Here is a 13773-nt window from a genome sequence, read left to right on the forward strand (position 1 = left end):
TTTTAGGTGCCTAATCATAGGTAAAAAATGGAAGCCTCTGTGCAACCTTCGTAATGTCACAAAAACAAAGCAAACAAGATTTATGGACAAAGGCACAAAATCCGCAATAGTGTTAGTGAGTGGGGAAGAAATGGGTTAACTTCCCATTTTAAAGATGACATCATCGTAACCCAACTGCCATCAATGTCAAAACCTTCTTCCACGGGCTCCTTAAAGTTGATGCTCCATTCCATTCAATTGACAGATTGTGTGAATAGCATTGAAATATATTGTGGTACATTTCAATGAATGTCCCTCGCTTTCTAGTAGCCATCAATGGTCTAGCAGCAGCTATGGAGTACTCAGTATCACCCTCCTCGTATGCTGATGACTTTTGTCTCTAGTATTGCTCCTCTAGTGTGGGCGTTGCCGAATGTGGACTGCAAGGCACCATACGAATAAGAAAAGTGCAGACATGGACCCTGACCCATGGCTTTCAGTTTTTATCCACCAAGACTCACGTCATGCACTTCTGTTGACACAGCACCACACACCAACAACCAGAACTTTTAACTCAACAACCAGCTACTCAGTATGGTGGAGACTAGTCACTTTTTAGGACTGTTCTTCGATTATCTTCACCAGCTTAAGCGAAAGTGCTGGCTACACTTTAACAGACTTTGTTACCTGAATAACAGCAGCTGGTCTGTAGATCGCACTATCCTTCTGCGGCTTTACAAAGCCCTGATACTGTTCTGTCTTGATTATGGGAGTCTGGCATATGGCTTAGCACTGCCCTCGGCATTGTGAATACTGGGTCAGATACACCACTGCGGGTTTGACTTGGGACAGGAGCCTTTCAAACCATCCCTGTTACCAACCTTACTCGTGGAGGGTGTGGTCCCTCCATTACAGATCAGGTGCCAGCAAAAGCTCTACAAATGTTCCAAGCTCCCCTAAGCAACTGTACTGCATTCTCCTCTTCCGAAACATGGAAATCCATCTCTCGCAATGGCAGCCCAGATCAGGGATTGTGATCGGAATCTGTGTCTGGTCCCTCTTCTCTGAACTGTTGTTCCCTCTACCGCCTCCCCTCCGGACCCACTCGGATCTGCATCCTGTGGTACATCCCTCGGCCACAATTTCCGCTTGACCTGTCACATGGTCTGAAAGACTTAGTTCGTCCCGAGGCCCTTCGCCACCAATTTTTCTCCATCCTTCGGTTTCAGCAGCAGTCTGTTTTGATGGCTCGATGTTTGCCAGTTATATAGGCTTTCCTTATACTCAAGCAGGACATACTGAATTGTGCTCCTTGCTGTATGGCAGTATTGCTTTCACTGCAGATTTGGTAGCCATCTCTGCCGCTCTTGACCATATCAGTTCCTGGACTGGTGAGGCCTTTCTCATCTGGAGCGACTCCATGAGCAATTTGAAAGCTCCTGACCAGCGTTGTCCTCGCCATCCCTTGATTATGTCTATCCAGGATTCCTTGTATGCCCTTGAACAATGTGAATGCCCAGTGACCTTCGTCTGGACCCCGGGCCACGTTGGTATCCTGGGGGATGAATTCGCTGGTAATGGGGCCAAACTGGCTATTTGTAAGCTGACTCTTGAGATCAATATTCTGGAAACATTTCTCTATTCAGTATTATGCCGTCAAGGTTTAGGGATCTGGCATATGGAATAGCTCACTCTGACTTCACCATACAAACTAAGGGTGATAAAGGAGACTGAATCTGTTAAGGTCCACCATGCAAGCCTTTCACAAGCACTGTACTGTCCTTTGCCTGCTCCACATTGGCCATTTGTGGCTGGTAATCTCCTCCATTGCTAGGACCCACCCCACTGTCTTCATGGTTGGCATTTGACAGTGGTCCATATTTTGCTGGACTGTCCTGATCTAGCCACACTGCGGCGGACTCTTACTCTCCTTGAGTAGCTACCCCTGACGTTAAGAGACGATGCCTCAGTGGTTGACTTAGTTTGACATTTTATTCGTGAAGGGGTCTTTTACCACTGCCTTTAAGAGAGGGCGACTTAACGTTATCATCTTATTGGGGGCTTGGCAGCAGCTGTGGCTGTAGTGGTGTCTTTTGTCTATCTGTGCTTCTCTTGCTTGTCCATGTTGCTTGTCTTTCCTTGGCAATTTCTGAGTGGGGTACCTCTGATGAGTGGAAGGGTTCGGGGGATATATGTCCCCTCATTGCACTCTCCTGCCTGACTTCCTTCCCGTGTCCCATTTTCTTCATATTGTCCCTTATCTAGCCTTCATTGACCTTTGGTAGACCTTGTGGTTTTTCTTCCCCTGTTTTTTTTTTTTTTCCCAAGTAGACCATCTCTGATGTACAGTCATGTAGACCTGCCTGTTCAAGGAAGAAAGGACTGATGATCTAACAGTTTGGTCCCTTTAATTATCCAGCCAACATTTTAACAATCTGTTACACGATTTCCAGGGCGAAAAGACATTAGTAGGGGCACCCACTGTTTTTTCTGTAATTTTTGTGTGTGTGTGTGTGTGGGGGGGGGGGGGGGGGGGGGGGTGTTGAAATGTAGCACGAAATAATTCACTCTGAAGGCCTACCTCAAGTCATGTAGTACTTAATACTATAAATTTAGCATTTTCACTTTCTAGTTAGCAAAATTGTGTTGCCTAAGCAAGCACAGTGTACAAAATGGGGAGTATCCTCAAGGTCCAATTGTTACTTGTTTGACTAACCATGTAGTGCGATTATAAGTACATTTGGTTTAGTGCTGTTTCTTAAAGTTCATCTCATACTCTAAGCAATTTTTCTCTGAATATTTATCTTCTTTCTGCCTTCACATTACTTAGTACAACATACATAGTAATAGAAATTATTTAATAAAAAAGTAGCTGTTGAAATGAATTAAATGCACATTTCACTCATGAAAGTCTCAACAGATCATACTGTATGAACTGAGGTACTTTAAGTAAAATAAGACTGCACTCCTGCCTGTGTTTCAAGAAATCGTCGTTTCTTGCCTTTGATTTTTTAGAGGACAGTACAAGGAGCCTTTTTCTTTGTAATTTGGTTTCTTGATTGTGATCTCTTGTGGTCTTCAAATTAACTCGCTAAATGCACTGTGGGGTATAAGTAGAAGTTTCATAAATAAGATACCCTACATCTGCCTCTCATGAAGAGATCCAGCTTTGGTTTCTGTCACCAAATCGTCATCAGCTTCATACTCAAAAGAAATGATGAATACCAAGCCTGCTAACATAGTGAGACTCTCATCATATCTGTGTTTCATTTTACAACCATCTTTGTCTTAACTTTCATTTTGTGATGCTTCCCAACAATCAACACAAACAACAGACCACTTAGTGACTGTAGTTACTTAATACAAAAAATGCATTCAACTCTCAGGTCTTCAGTTATTGAATATAATGAGACAGTATTTCACACCAACACGAGAGTGTGTGTGGGAAATGTTGGATATCATCTGACTGCCCCAATGAACAATAAACAATAATTCATTAGCCACTTGTTTTAACTTGAAAGGTACTTGCTCGAAAAGTAGTGTACAAAGTAGTTAATGTGTCCAAAACCTGTATAGAGCATATCAACTAAACAGTAGTACAACTTACAAATCTTCATCAGTACATCTTACAAATATATGTTTTTGACTACTTAGGTGTCCTTGAAAGTCCTCCATCCGTGTACCCCTGATCCTATTCTCTGCAACATTTTCTTCTCCTCAAATAAGAATTGACAAGGGAAACTGGTTTCCTCAAACGAAAAAAATCATGCATACAGAATTATGTGCTCAGCTGCCCAAAAAATGCTTGTAGAAATGGTTTGATGAGTGACTTTGGAGATGCATTTTAAGTGTTGATCAAGGAGATGCATTTTAAGTGTAGATCAAATAAAAAAATAAAGTAAACCTGCTTCTACAGTAACATTTCTATAGAACCAATAATGTAAAATTTCCATGAATAATGTGTAAATAGATTTTTACACTTCTGTTCAGGTAAATCTTTACTTTTGGAGAGAACTTAATTTCTATAAAAGTTAACACTCAGATTCTGCTGTAACCTTGTTCTGTTCTTTGCGGATTTGTATTCCAGTGTCAAAGTAGTTACTGATTAATATATTGTTTTCTTCTAATTTTTAATGAATAGATTAAAAATAATGTAATTATTATTCTGTACTATATAGATTCCATTATCACTATTACTGTTGCTACTAATGTAATTAGTGCTGTTGCATTTTGTGTATTAATAAACAATTCTCTTAGTTTCTTCTGCTTTTTGAGTACTATGAGAGGAGGAATAAAACTTGACACAATCTGCCCTTTACAGTAGAAGAAGCAGGAAAGAGTGTACAGATAGGATGCACAACTATTACACCTGTAAAAGTTGCGACAACCACCATTACGTTGGAGTCACCGGAAGATGATTGTTCAGATCGAGATGAAGCTGAAGGTGAAGATGATGATATTGTTCGGAGCAGCAGTGAGGAAGATGAGGTTGGATTCAGTTTTTATTCCTTGTTTGCCAAATTAGTATGTTGCGGCTTTCATGTTCAAAAATTTATAAAATAATATGTTAAAATGACTTGTTCACCTTAAACTGTTTCATCTACACATATGAAGTGAAATAGAGCATAGTTTTAAAACAAATTTATACTATGGTAAATGAAGTATTGCCCTATCTTTTATGAGATATTTCAAGAATTTCTGAATTTTGCACGGTTTTTCATGAAATGCATCAGCCATTTGCTTTGGTGTTAATAGGAAGATAAGCAAATTTCTTAAAAAATTTTCCAAAATTGGTTTCATTGTGGCCACTGACATTTTTCAGGTCATTCAAACATTGCAGGAAGTTATTGATTCTTATTTTCATGTAATAACACTGGCTGCTATGATACAAGCATTTTTCTTGTTGTTTACCAATGCTGTGTGTTGGGTGTAACTAATTCTATAAGCAGTGATGTTACCAGTACACAAGTATAGTCTGTGTAATATAATAATTGCACACTAGATACAAGAACCTCATATAACTGAGTCAAAAAGTATGTATTGTTTTCTGGTGCTCCATTTATAGAGAAATGTAATCTTTTAATCGTAATCTCACTCTGCACATGTGGGGATTATCTGATATAATATCATACAGTGGGCGCGATGATCTCTCTGTCTCTGGTGATATTACATTAATGCTTTGTCGAGTTGAACAATGAGACTTACCTATATACCTCGCAGAAAATTTGTGATGTTTCCCGTCATTTGGTGATGTGCACAGGGGAAAAAAGTGATCTGAAGCTAACAACCTTAGCCAAAATAGTAATCAGTAATAATAATAATAATAATAATAAATTGTGATCTTGACTTGAAGGTGTTAGGTAACGAGGTAAATTAAAATAGTCACAATATAAAGTTGACAACCTCTTTAAAAAATTCTACCTGTCACTTCCACATTTTGTCCTCCGATGAATTTAAGTGAGGTGACACAGTGATTATGGTACTGGACACGCATTTAGGAGAGATTAAAATCGAGTTCACAAAAAACACACTGGAAAGTGGAAATAATTTCCTGAAATACATTGTGCAAGGAATAACTAAAAAAAAGTGACTGACAGTATTGCTTTTACAGTTGCTTCATTCAACCTTATCTAATGCATAAAATAAAATCTTTGTTCTTCGATAGGCATAAGCTTTATATTTCTTCAGAAAGATGTTATTTGCACAGTTGAATACATTAAAACATATCACAAAAATCCTGGTAGGTGGATATATGTCGTTAAGATATTTTAATGGATAAAATTTCCTGACAGATTAAAACAGTGTGCAAGACTGGGACTCCAATCAGAGAGCTTTGCCTTTGGTGGGCAAGTGCCCTACCAACACAGCTTTACTTCCTCCAATACCTCACCTCCTGCCTTTCAAACATCACAGATTCCTCTTGTAACTTCTGGGACTAGCACTCAAAAGACATAATGGAGACACTGCTTATTTTAATAGGTGATCAGTGAGGTGGTATGTGGCACATACAGTGGAGATGTTCTTCTGGAATCCAAAGTGTGACTGATGCAGAACCTCATATTTGTAGATAAGCTTGAGCATTTGTCAGTTTATTACTGATTCCAAAAAATTTGAAAAGTAAGTTAATAGCGAATCAAATCAGTATGTATTAATATCTGCCCCAACACATTTCTTAAATAGTTCCAACAGTGACACATGTCTGGAAGGATAATTTGTGAAAGTATGATATTGCAGTGCCTGTGTTATTCCAAATTACAATGCAATGTTCCGCACTGCGACAACTACAGGCATTATGAAACTCATGAAATGTATTTCCAGTTGTGAAATGGACACTCATCAGCTGCATAATGAAATAACAAGAGTAAAAATGTGGCCCGGACTGGAACTTGAACCCGAATTTCCTACTTACCTTGAATGGCCACCTTACCATTAGTCTGCGCGAGCACAATTCATGGTCAGGCTCAAACTTCCATATATCGTCAACATTCAAATGTCTTGCCTGTACGGGAATATACATAATGGGTGATAGATGGTTGTAGATAAATGGTTTATGACATTTGGAAGTTTGGGTCTGGCCATGAGTCATGCTCGGATAGCCTTATAGTAAGGCGACCACTCGCAATAAGCGGGAAATTAGGGTTCGAGTCCAGGTCCAGCACAAATTTTCATTGTCGTCATTCCGTTACACAGCTGATGAATGTCCATATTCACAACTATGAATATATTTCATGTACTTTGTGAAAATGTTGGATTACAAATGTGGCTGAGCAGAATTCCAGTATTGTAGCAACATGCTTTTAATGTAATATTTTGGTTGAAATCTCTTTTAGCCACACAAGAATTTTTGATTTTTGTAGAGTTTATTATTTCTCTGATGATCCTGGAAGAAGTTACAGTAAACTTATTGGATGCTTGTGATGGTGATTTTCACATATATTACAGTACCTTTTTCATCATGAGTTGACAGTACAGACTTCCTCTCTTGTGTTTAGGAAGTGATTATTAAAAAGACATGTTTTGTGATTGTTGTCATGGCCCCTTGGTGATCATTTTTGAATATTAGAACATTTTGTTCCTTGATAGACTTCCCGGTTACTCTTCTGATTGTTCTTCATATTGTTTTGATTTTGTTCTTAAAATGATTTCTTTTTGACATAAGATGAAAGCTTTTTTATTGACAAAACTCCAGTCAGTAAAGAAAAAGTTTCTGTGGTCTTATCAACAGTGCACAACTGTGCCCTGATGCAAGCTACTCCAGTGTCTTTGATATCGTTGGTGTCATTCTTTAGTGTTTATTGGAAAGCAGCTGTTAAAGTTAGAATTTTACTTAGAAGTGAACTAAATTTAGAATTTACATCCATTAACTTGTATAACTCATGACAACTAAAATTTAGCATGTTTCTTGTAAAGTTGTCTGCTATGAACTAAATTATTTTTCTGTTTTCATAGTAATAGCTATTTTTGAGTTCTTATGTTTTGTATTGTGGCTAACTGGTCATAATGGTTTTAGAACCCCTTTAAACCTAGATGAACATTAACGTTGGTGACTACATTCTAACATACATAACAGTTATGCATTTAGGTGCTTTTGGCTTGGACAGTTCTTGAAGGAAAGTTTACAACTCAGGTTACATTTTAAGTGTTGAATAATATTAATGTATCATGCTTTTGCTCAGCCACCTTCAAGAAATTAATATGAAATCACTTAAAATTATTTTTTTGCCAGATAAGGTCCCACAGGTGACACAATAGTTTCACATTTCACACAACTGAGAAGTGGCTGTCTGTAATCACATGCCAAATATGGATGTGGGTTCACAGGGTCTCCTTTAGAAAATTTTTGTGGAAGAGGGGGGGGGGGGTGTAATGTTTAACATCTGATCGACATTGAGGTCATTTAGAGATGGGTTGTGTCAAGGATGCTTAAGGAAATTGGCCATGCTCTTTCAAAGGAAACATCCCGGTGTTTACCTGGAGTGATTTAATTGCAAAATTTAAAAAATTAGAGTTGTTTTAGACCTTTAAACGCTATATTTCACTTTCAGACTCTAAATAAAGATGATTTTGTAGCAATTAAAACAATTGCAAATGAAAAGTCAGGTTAACTAAAAATCAGTTTAGTAAATATAAAGGCACTTTAGAAAAATTTCTGTAATTTACAAATACTGTAAAATCAATACACATTACGTGTTAACAAAATCAACATACATCATGAGATGAGAGGTTCTGAATTTTTTCTTTAATAAGTACTGTTAGAGGTTCAGTTAATTTAATTTAATATCTTTGTAATTTAGGTTAGGTTATGTTCAATGTATTCAACAAAAATATTTTTCTCATCCACTGCCTTTTCTTCTTGGATCTCTCTCTACTGGTGTAATACAGGATTTTGACTGGTGATTGAGAATTAATTTTCTCTTGAGTGATAATCTTGTTGCACTGTTCGCAACCTAAATCTGATGCTTTGAAAAATTATTTTGGCAACATGATCTTCCTGAAGATAAATGGTTAAACTTTTTAATGTGTTGTTTGATAAATCTCACAATCAAATCTGTAAACAAGTTATTTAGTGTCCTATGAAGACTGTGAATTACTGGCTCTTCTTTCTGAAGGAATACATTTGCTTTGGTAAATAACAAAAGAGTATTATGCAAGAAAAGAAGATATAGCCTCGTTACTGGATCATTTAGGGTAGGGTGCACGCTAGATAAGTGAGAGTTGTTTACATTTTTGAAAAATTTTCGTAGTTAACACTGTTCAGTTATTCTTTCTGTTGATTGGAGCAGAGCTTTAATGCCATATAGATTTTGACAGAGTAGAATGTCTTTTTGAACTCTTTTGGAGGAAATAGAAAAATGCCCATTATGAATTCTTTAGCATCAAAGTATTGTAGGGTTCTCACACTTTGTGTGCAGCAAAATGAAGCCGGTGCCAAGAAAAAGATCGAATTCTTAAGTGTGTTTGAGCTTTCCTTAAAAAAGCAGCATTTCATTTTATATGTACCTCCATTGTAATTGCATTATCATATGCAAATGAAATACAGTTTTTCCAGGGAGTTCCTTTTCTTAGCTGTTCACCACTCAAGAGATTAAAAATTCCTTCGCCAGTATTTGAACTTGATTCCAGCAAGGATAGTATTGTGGTGCACATCTTTTTCTTTATAACATAAAATTAAGTTCGACAATTGGATATAGTTTCACGTCTTTAACGTCTGTGCTATCATCAGTTGCAAGAGAAAAGGGGGTTTTCTTTTAAGTATTTTACTACATCATTTTGGCAAAGAATTTATAACTGCAGTTGTTTTTAGTTCTTCCACAATTGTATTTTTTAGCAAACTGAGAATCAGGGAACTTTTTGATAGTGGCTGTGAACTATGATCTGCACAAGAAATTGGTGGGTCATGTTCAACAATAAATGAACTAAAAAGCATTTCAGCATTCGTGACAGTCTTCCTCACAATCTTTTAGTCCAAATGATGACAATGATGCTTTTGAAGACTTAAGGCTTGCTAGGTCTACATGTACTTAGACAGAATATGACAGCAATCATCATGACTAGCATGTTTTATAGAAATGTCTTTGTGAAGACACTGTACAAAACACATGTTGGTCTGATTTATTTAATTTTACCAAATATGGCCATTCGTTACTATACTGTTTCTGAAATTTCTGTCCAGTTTTACATTTTTTTTGTCACACTGCTGTCCACTGTACTAACACTTCGGTGTTCAACAATATTGCTGTCTGAATTTAGTACAGTATTTTTCTCACTTTCTCTTGGGATATGGCTTGTGATGTTTGATTTTGCATTATCATTTTTGTCAGACTTTGCTTTATGGGTGCTATTAACAGTTGCTGAAGAAACTGTATTTTCGCTTCCTGTGTGTAGGTTGGGGAACCGCGCACAAAACGGAATGGAGCCAGTTTGTGAAAGTGTGTCATAGGTGTGTGTGTGTGTGTGTGTGTGTGTGTGTGTGTGTGTGTGTGCGCGCGCGTACGCGTGCGTGCATACGTGCGGTAAATGCGTGCAATTAGATGGTCAAATTTATAAGATTGTCTCAGTAGATGCTTGAAGATAAAGCCTTAGTGCTTTAAAACTGACTATTAAAAAAAGTGGTGATTGGGGACTTTTTGGATGGAATGTTTGCTTTTGCAAAAACTTCAACAACTTTTTCCGAGATGTTCTTTGTTTGTTTTCTCGTTTTGGCTCAATTTAAGCTTTCAACAAATCATTGTTTCTGTTGAGAAGCAGCAGCATTTTCTCCTACGTTGTACTGATTTCTTCTCTGATATAAGGTGTTTCTCGACATTATTTTTCTTTTCCCATCCAATTTGATAATTACAAAATCTAGCAGAACATTAATTTCAACCTTTTGTGGGCATTCATAGTTGTGCAACCCATACTTAACACTGTTCTATCTGAACAGTGTTTAGACAAAACCGACAGGCACTTAGTGTAGAAGTTGAACCAAAAATAACTCTGCTCACATGTTAGAGGAAGGATTTCAGTGTGATTGAAAGACATTGACAGGTTTTGTTTTCTGATCGCTGTAGTGCGGAGTGCTGGCACTATAAACTCAGCTAGGAGCATAGATAATCCAGAATTTTAATCACCAGAAAGAGAGGAGCAGTGTGGGAAAACAAACCCTACCTGTCAGTTCCAAGGCAGCCAACCTACACCAGTGTTCTGCATTTCTTTGTAAGCAGTATTGATGCATGCTACCCTTTCTGGTGTTGTGAGAGTGTAATTCAACTCTGACGGATCAGGATTAGTTTCTTCACTCATTTGAAAATAAGAAACGAAATCAATGCACAACACAAAGCATTTGGTAATGGCATCCTCACAACTTTTTGCTGAAGCTTGCAGTATCGTAAACGGGGTGGAGGGTGGGGGGGGGGGGGGGGGGGGGGGAAGTTGGTGTGTGACATCTACCAGTATTTGCCGTAGCCACCTTCCAAAACCCGCACCACCTAAAACTGCCACTGTAAGTGCTCACATTATATCAACTAATGAACTTTAGTTAGCAGACAAAAGTACGTGTTTCTTTGTTCTGAGATGCTAGATTCCACGGGCCGAGTACTATGCTGCATCACGGCATGTACCTTACAGATCATTCAACTGCCCATAGTTGGTGAGGCATTCTTACACATATTACCTCAGGACTGAAGACCACAACAACAACAAATCATTTGACGAAGCCCAATGGAAATTGGGCTTCGTCAAATGATTTGTTGTTGTTGTGGTCTTCAGTCCTGAGACTGGTTTGATGCAGCTCTCCATGCTACCCTATCCTGTGCAAGCTTCATCATCTCCCAGTACCTACTGCAACCTACATCCTTCTGAATCTGCTTAGTGTATTCATCTCTTTGTCTCCCTCTACGATTTTTACCCTCCACGCTGCCCTCCATTACTAAACTGGTGATCCCTTGATAATGCCTCGGAACATGTCCTACCAACCGATCCCTTCTTCTAGTCAAGTTGTGCCACAAACTTCTCTTCTCCCCAATCCTATTTAATACTTCCTCATTAGTTATGTGATCTACCCATCTAATCTTCAGCATTCTTCTGTAGCACCACATTTTGAAAGCTTCTGTTCTCTTCTTGTCCAAACTATTTATCGTCCATGTTTCACTTCCATACATGGCTACACACCATACAAATACTTTCAGAAACAACTTCCTGACACTTAAACCTATACTCGATGTTAACAAATTTCTCTTCTTCAGAAACGCTTTCCTTGCCATTGCCAGTCTACATTTTATATCCTCCCTACTTCGACCATCATCAGTTATTTTACTCCCTAAATAGCAATACTCCTTTACTACTTTAAGTGTCTCATTTCCTAATCTAATTCCCTCAGCATCACTCGACTTAATTCGACTACATTCCATTATCCTCGTTTTGCTTTTGTTGATGTTCATCTTATATCCTCCTTTCAAGACACTGTCCATTCCGTTCAACTGCTCTTCCAGGTCCTTTGCTGTCTCTGACAGAATTACAGTGTCATTGACGAACCTTAAAGTTTTTATTTCTTCTCCATGGATTTTAATACCTACTCCGAATTTTTCTTTTGTTTCCTTTACTGCTTGCTCAATATACAGATTGAACATCGGGGAGAGGCTACAACCCTGTCTCACTCCCTTCCCAACCACTGCTTCCCATTCATGCCCCTCGATTCTTATAACTACCATCTGCTTTCTGTACAAATTGTAAATAGCCTTTCGCTCACTGAATTTTACCCCTACCACCTTCAGAATTAGGAAGAGAGTATTCCAGTCAACATTGTCAAAAGCTTTCTCTAAGTCTACAAATGCTAGAAACGTAGGTTTGCCTTTCCTTAATCTAGCTTCTAAGATAAGTCGTAGGGTCAGTATTGCCTCACGTGTTCCAATATTTGTACGGAATCCAATCTGATCTCCTTTCATCGATTAAATTCAATATTTCTTCTGTTACCCAAGGATTTCTACTAGCCCTCGTCCTTTTACCTACTTGATCCTCTGCTGCCTTCACTACTTCATCCCTCAAAGCTACCCATTCTTCTTCTACTGTATTTCTTTCCCCCATTCTTGTCAATTGTTCACTTATGCTCTCCCTGAAACTCTGTACAACCTCTGGTTTAGTCAGTTTACCCAGGTCCCATCTCCTTAAACTCCCACCTTTTTGCAGTTTCTTCAGTTTTAATCTACAGTTCATAACCAATAGATTGTGGTCCGAGTCCACATCTGCCCCTGGAAATGTCTTACAATTTAAAACCTGGTTCCTAAATCTCTGTCTTACCATTATATAATCTATCTGAAACCTGTCAGTATCTCCGGGCTTCTTCCATGTATACAATCTTCTTTTATGATTCTTGAACCAAGTGTTAGCTATGATTAGGTTGTGCTCTGTGCAAAATTCTACCAGGCGGCTTCCTCTTTCGTTTCTTACCGCCAATCCATATTCACGTACTACGTTTCCTTCTCTCCCTTTTCCTACTGACGAATTCCAGTTGCCCATGACTATTAAATTTTCATCTCCCTTCACTATCTGAATAAGTTCTTTTATTTCATCATACATTTCTTCAATTTCTTCGTCATCTGCAGAGTTAGTTGGCATATAAACTTGTACTACTGTGGTAGGCGTGGGCTTCGTATCTATCTTGGCCACAAAAATGGATTCACTATGCTGTTTGTAGTAGCTTACCCGCATTCCTATTTTCCTATTCATTATTAAACCTACTCCTGCATTACCTCTATTTGATTTTCTGTTTATAACCCTGTAGTCACCTGACCAGAAGTCTTGTTCCTCCTGCCACCAAACTTCACTAATTCCCACTACATCTAACTTTAACCTATCCATTTCCCTTTTTAAATTTTCTAACCTACCTGCCCGATTAAGGGATCTGACATTCCACGCTCCGATTCATAGAATGCCAGTTTTCTTTCTCCTGATAACGAAATCCTCTTGAGTAGTCCCCGCCCCGCGATCCGAATGGGGGACTATTTTACCTCCGGAATGTTTTACCCAAGAGGACTCCATCATCATTTAACCATACAGTAAAGCTGCATGTCCTCGGGAAAAATTACGGCCGTAGTTTCCCCTTGCTTTCAGCCGTTCGCAGTACCAGCACAGCAAGGCGTTTTGGTTAGTGTTACAAGGCCAGATCAGTCAATCATCCAGACTGTTAACCCTGCAACTACTGAAAAGGCTGCTGCCCCTCTTCAGGAACCACACATTTTTCTGGCCTCTCAACAGATACCCCTCCATTTTGGTTGCACCTACAGTACGGCTATCTGTATCGCTGAGGCACGCAAGCCT

At 38.6% G+C, this 13773-nt stretch overlaps 1 protein-coding gene across 5 annotated transcripts in view; it reads left to right on the forward strand.

Moving 5' to 3' along the window:
- LOC126418458 (protein piccolo-like) overlaps positions 1 to 13773 on the forward strand; it is a 344054-nt gene that overhangs the window by 284390 nt on the left and 45891 nt on the right. For 4 of the 5 annotated variants that reach the window (XM_050085225.1, XM_050085226.1, XM_050085228.1 and 1 more), the window contains one exon: positions 4301 to 4467. In XM_050085225.1, the coding sequence (XP_049941182.1) occupies positions 4301 to 4467 (167 nt within the window). The remainder of the gene's footprint in view (positions 1 to 4300; positions 4468 to 13773) is intronic. The other variant, XM_050085227.1, reaches the window with a different exon arrangement.

The sequence above is a fragment of the Schistocerca serialis genome, chromosome 9, assembly GCF_023864345.2.
Source record: "Schistocerca serialis cubense isolate TAMUIC-IGC-003099 chromosome 9, iqSchSeri2.2, whole genome shotgun sequence".
NCBI classification, from domain to species: Eukaryota; Metazoa; Arthropoda; class Insecta; order Orthoptera; family Acrididae; genus Schistocerca; species Schistocerca serialis.